Source organism: Citrus sinensis, chromosome 3, assembly GCF_022201045.2.
Source record: "Citrus sinensis cultivar Valencia sweet orange chromosome 3, DVS_A1.0, whole genome shotgun sequence".
Lineage (NCBI taxonomy): Eukaryota > Viridiplantae > Streptophyta > Magnoliopsida > Sapindales > Rutaceae > Citrus > Citrus sinensis.
Window position 1 is genome coordinate 15,683,621 of NC_068558.1, and position 6,230 is coordinate 15,689,850.

General features: G+C 32.0%; 1 protein-coding gene across 1 annotated transcript; it reads right to left on the bottom strand.

The window, feature by feature from the left end:
* Window positions 1-238: 238 nt before the first annotated feature.
* LOC102630444 (serine/threonine-protein kinase WAG1) lies at window positions 239-2,048 on the bottom strand. The gene has a single exon (XM_006477950.4). It carries the CDS (start codon window positions 1,799-1,801, stop codon window positions 320-322), a length of 1,482 nt encoding a protein of 493 aa, XP_006478013.2. The 5' UTR covers window positions 1,802-2,048; the 3' UTR covers window positions 239-319.
* Window positions 2,049-6,230: the final 4,182 nt, after the last annotated feature.

The window sequence follows — 6,230 nt, forward strand, 5'->3', positions numbered from 1 at the left end:
ATATGGTTAATTCTTTCAATTTATATAATAATAGTAGAACGAATATTTTCAGTAATAAAACTCATGAATGATCATCTTTGGAATCAGATGAGATAAGTGATAGTTTGGTTGTCTGTATAAGAAACAATAAATTTAATAATATTAATAATAAGTCTATTGCATAACATTTTTAAAATATAAAAATGCGTAGAGACTAATTATAAATATTTTATATATTCAAAATTTTAATTTTTTATATTTTACTATTATCTAATTTAACCCCCGGTAAATCATTTTTTTAGATCCGCCATTGAATAAAATTACACCCAAAAGAAAAAATCTAAGCACATTTCGTAGCCTTGTTATTAATATAATAAAACTGAGAGTAATTGCTATTACTTCGATTTAAGCTTAAATTATGGTAATTTCTAGACGCCTTATTATTTCTCTTCGCAAACCGAACAAGTTTCTTCCACCAGCAACGCCTGTTCTTATGGGAACCGATCCCTGTCACGTGACTCACGTGCGACCTTGTTCTCCTAACGAGCCCGCGCACCTCCGGGGTCTTGTAGTGTCTGATCAACGGCCATTTGATACCATCAAAAAACGGGTGCCGTTTAATATCCGTCGCACCCCTGGCGCACCCTAGCCTCTCCCGCGGATCTTTAACCAACAACTTGTCGATCAAATCCCTCGCATCCGCTGTTCCTTCCTCTTCCTTATTACCCACGTGGCACGCCACCCGGCTGCTCGACGCTATATTGCGCAGGGTGCTCTCTTTGCTCCCTCCTCTAAACGGCGTCGACCCGTACATCAACTCGTAAATAAGAATCCCAAACGCCCACCAGTCAACGCCGTTACCGTGGCCGTTACCAGAAACCAACTCAGGCGCTAAGTACTCGTGCGTCCCAACGCATGACCTTGAAAACGCCGCCACCGGCTCCGCCACAAACTCCATCACATTCTCTTGCCTCCTTTTCGCTGAACCAAAACCATTACAACTCTTCCTTCTCCTCCTCCTCGTAGCGGACCCCACGTTAGTTTCGACTAAAGTGGGAACGACGTCGGATTGGAAGCACAAATCGAAATCTGACAGCATGATATGTCCGTCTTCACGGAGCAAGATATTTTCTGGTTTCAGATCACGGTAAATAATCCCGAGTGCATGGAGATACTCCAAACCGACGAGCACTTCAGCGGCGAAGAATCGAACGGCTTGGAGGGAGAAGCGGTTATTGGGCTGCTTAGGGAGAAGAGAATGGAGGTCTCCATTGGGACAGTAGTCAATCAAGAAACAGATGTAATGAGAAACTTCGAGGTGGGCGTAGAGAGTTGGGAGAAAAGGGTGGTCAAGCATGGAGAGAATCTCGGCCTCCATTTGTACGTGGGAGAGTTTCTTGGCGCTGAGCAAATCTTTATCGACGACTTTGAGGGCGAAGTTGGCGCTGGTACAATCTCTGAGGTGGCAAAGGAAGACGCGTCCGAGGTTTCCGGTGCCGAGGTGGCGGACGAGTTTTAGGTGGCGGAGGTGGAGCTTGCCATTGGAGGAGAGATTCGTCGCGGCTTTTATGGCCGACCAATGTAAGTCTGATTTACGATGGTGGTGGAGTGATGAGGTGGATGATGTAGCAGGGGTTGTTGTTGTTGTTGTTGTTGAAGAATGTGGGGTGCAGCCGGAGAGAAGGGATTCGTTGAAGCTGAGTGTGAGGCTGGAGCGTGCGAGACTTGAGCGGGCGCTGGAGGAAGTGAAGGTTCGGTCGGTAGTGGTGGATGTGAAGCTGAGTTCGAGATCAGTGTCCGGAAAATTAGTTTCATCGTCCATGATCACTTAAATTGATTTGATTGAATGAGTGATGAAAAGATGCAGGCTTTTTGTTTAGCGATGTTTGCTTATGAAGAAAGGAGAGAGAGAATTATAGAAAGAAAGAGACAGATATAACATGGTGGGAGGTTCGGGGTGAATTAAATATGTGTGTTTGGTTGACCAAATTGCATGTAGTAGAGCGGAAACAGAGGGATAAAATTATCTAGGGATTATATCCCCAATCTTTATAGAAAAACTACTCAAAGATCAAAAGCTTAAATGTTTTATCACTTAAGTCCTCATGTCTTATATTTTTTTTTTCTCTTTTTACTCATTTTTTTATTAAGAGGCTGTTTGTTTTTTTGACTTAATTAATTTAATCTCAATCAGTTAAGACATTAAGTACATTTATTTTGAACTTAGAAAAAATTTTCAATCATTAAATTATCAAGCTAATTGTTTTTAGTTTTTTACTTAATTTAAAAAGTTTGAATGATGTTATTAAAAATATTCTTCAAAATATTCTTATTTAATTAGTTAATTTTCATCTTTACCAAAGTAAAATTTAATAATTAGCATTATTACTCATCTTTATAACTTGTGATAATACAGTGGAAGACTATTATTATCTTTTTATTTTTTTCAAATTTGTTTTTTTATCTTTATAATTTTTTGAATTTTTTCACATAAAAACATCATAAACTACAATAAAATTGATTAATATAGATTATTTTAGGATATAAAGAGTTGTATTCAATTGAATATGATTTATATTATGATAATATATTATCTTGTTTAAGTTCTTTGAGATGTTTATTGCTTATTTAATATTTATAATTACTAAGGGTACAAATATAAAAATACTAGTTTTCAGATATTTTGAGTTGAAATACAAACAACTTAATATTTATTTTTAGCAATTCAGATAAAAATAACAAACATACCATTCAAATTCAAATATTCAGTTTTATTTAGAATTCAAACTAATTCAGATCTATTCAAATTTCAAAAAAAAAAAAATACCATCTAAGTGTACATGGCTACTAGAAATGAAGGGGATTTTTACCTTGACAACTAAGAATAGACTATAGAGAATTTCCTCAAGAAAGCTTACTATCTCATACAAAGTCACTCTCATCAGTCATCCTCGTGTGCTTGTTTATAAGCATCTTTCTTGAATTAGATATATCTTAGATGTAATCTCGGCCATCTATTTTATTGGATCAATCTTGGCCTTTCAATCAAGTCATGTACCCTTTTAAAGAAGCATGCGATTCGAGAGTCATATACATCACATGTTTTCCTTAATTAGGATTGATGTTTTGGATATTCCACTTCCAGAACCAATTTATGCTATGAATTTAGTAGACATGTAACTCGGTGTGAGCCCTTTGAAAATAGGGCACCTACGAGAGAGAATTAAGATGTAAGGGTATTGTAGTCAAATGAAAGTAATTATCTCTTAATTTACAAATGAGCTAGATGTACTTGAAGTTTAAACAACTTATAAGCATTGATTAACCATGTAAAAGAAATTCATAATGAATGTTTGAATTTGTTAATTCTCTTTTCTTTTGAGAATATACACAACAATTACCAATCCCTTATTAATAATGTTAGGCCACTTAAAATTGCTTTGGGACTCTAAATGTGGTAATTAATTTTAGACCGGAATTTTTTGCATCATTCAAACGGATAAAGAAAAAAAATTAAGGGATACAAGTAAAATGGAGATTAAGCCAAAAAATGAGATGAGATTTATAGATAAAATTGTCATTTCATGTAATGTATTTATTGCTTCAAGGATTTAATAGACAATGCGTAATCTATTAATCTGTGGACTCAATTAGGATATTTTTGTAACCTATGGTCTCTGTGTTATGTTTTACAAACTATGAGGACTCAGAATGATAAATATCTTAAAATTAACCAAGGTGTTATGTTGGGTTGACCCAACTGGTATCTTTGTATTATTTTAATGAAGAAAAGTTTAATTGGAAGGAATACAAGGCAAAGGGTGATGGTTCAGCACTTCGCAGAATTGAAGGCAGCTAACAAATGGAATAGTAGCCGCGTTAATTCCATTTATTGGTAGCTGTGAATATCAAGATTAATTAAATGAAGATTGAGAGGAGACAACGGCCAGTCGGCTGTACGTAGCCACCTTGACCTCATATACCATTGTTTATGAATTAAATTGATTATGGTCTTCATTTTTCCTTTACGTTTACATTTCATTGGAAAATTCATGTTAGTGCCCATCTTGCGGTTAATCTAGCTACTATTCTCACTATTACTAATATTATTGTATTATCATTATATATGTTAACATGCATGTGTATATATAATAAAAACAAATACTGTGAACAATGTTATTAATTTAATTTTGTGACTCTTCGAATTGACTTTGAAATATAAACTAAACAAACATTGTTCAGAACCCAATCCTTAATTTATCAAATTTGTCTATAAGAACTGATCATTAGTCCAATCTATATATATATTGTATGATTTAACAATGTAATTGAAGGTAACTTCACAACCAAGTTTGTAGCTTGAATGGATAACGGCAGCACCTTCCTTCATTTTCATTTTTGCTTTTGTTTAATAAATAGAATTTAATGCGATATTATTGTTTCTTTTTCTAGGTTCAATCCCTTTGACCAAATTTCCTAGCGTATCATTTTCATATGAGGGATTGCCACTTTCTCCCCTACAGTAATTAATATATACCATTTACCCTCCTTCTGTTTTTATAATGGTCAAAAATCTCCCATGACAACATAAATTTACAATATTACCCTTATTTTTAATTACTCTTTTATTTACATTTATTATAAATTAAATAAATTACATGAATAGAAACTAAATAAAAAAATTAAGTATTAAAAACAAGAAATATATGTTTTGATATGAGCAAAAAAATTAATAATAAAATTTTTTCTTGTAATTATTTATTTTGTGAACATTTTCTTATAATAAACATTTTGTAATATTTTAAAATTAAATGTAAAAAGTATAGGCAAAATATTTTATTGTTTATCTTATAATAAATTTTTATTTGTCACTCAAGTTTTCTTATAGTAATTTTTTTTATCATTTTACTAATAATTTTCTTATATATTTATTATAAGAAAATTTCACAAAATAAATAAGTATAAAAAAAATTTTATTATTAATTTTTTGGTTCATATCAAAACATATATTTCTTATTTTTAATGTTTAATTTTTTATTTAGTTTCTATTTATGTGATTTATTTAATTTATAATAAATATAAATAAAAAAATAGTTGAAAATAAGGATAATATTATAAACTTATACTATTAGGAGAGTTTTTTGCCATTATATAAAAAAAAAATACTATATATTAATTACTGTAGAGGAAAAAATAACAATATCCCTTTTCATATTGATATTTTATCACCTTCGAAATATGCTGATCACAATAGTGCGGAGGAAAGTTGGCAAGTGAAGTTACGATCTGATTTATTGCTTATAGACTTTTTATGAATGGACTAGTCCTTTTTTCCACAGCTAATCGCATTAATGGCTCAGCGATATCATAACTAAAAGGGTTATTATTTCCGAGGAAATATATTTAATAAAATGGTTCCAGTGGTAACCATTATAGGGCTGTGACTATCCACTTTTTTTTTAATGGTATTGTCAGGCCGATAACTCAATGTTATTGATTTTCTACTCATTTAACTGTATTCAGGCTATGATTTACAATACAACTGATTAAATACCTTAATCTAGCCATAGGACTATAAAATAAGTGCTCCGAGGTTTTTTTGAGATTTTATCCCCTATTGTTATAATTGTTTCTATGATTTAAGTCTTGTTTTTAATTGAGGTACTGTATCTTTTAAGTTACAATTGTTGTGGAAAAAATTGTAATTATAAAACAAAAGTTAATAGTATGCAGTAAATATAAATTTTAAATAATAATTTAATAAATTATTAAAGATATAATAGATTTTTTATTATACACATAAAAAATTGATATATAACATCATAGCTTTCAAACTATAACAGCACTGCCCAAACTAGGACCGTTAATACTTTCTCAATAAATCTATATATAACAAAATTTTATTAAAAAGAATGATTTTATGAAATGTATGAATAATTGAATAATAAACTTCAAAGCACTCGCCATTTTAGTTACAATCAATGAGATATTAAACTCCTAGTCGTAGCTTGGCTAGTTAAGAATAAGCAGTCAGCAGAGTTTGAATAGTAATGAAAATTACTGGTTAGTGTTTTTTATGCTCCTCGAGGTTTTTTCCGGTGACCTCTCGATGTTGTCGCTCTTGTGTTTGAGTCACCAGTATACTCTAATGAGTGCTGCTAAATATCAAGAAGAACGAGAAAAAGATAAGAGAAACTACAATCCAAGCTGCCGTTTTGCCTCCTCTTTCTCTCTTCTCTCAGCGCATGCTT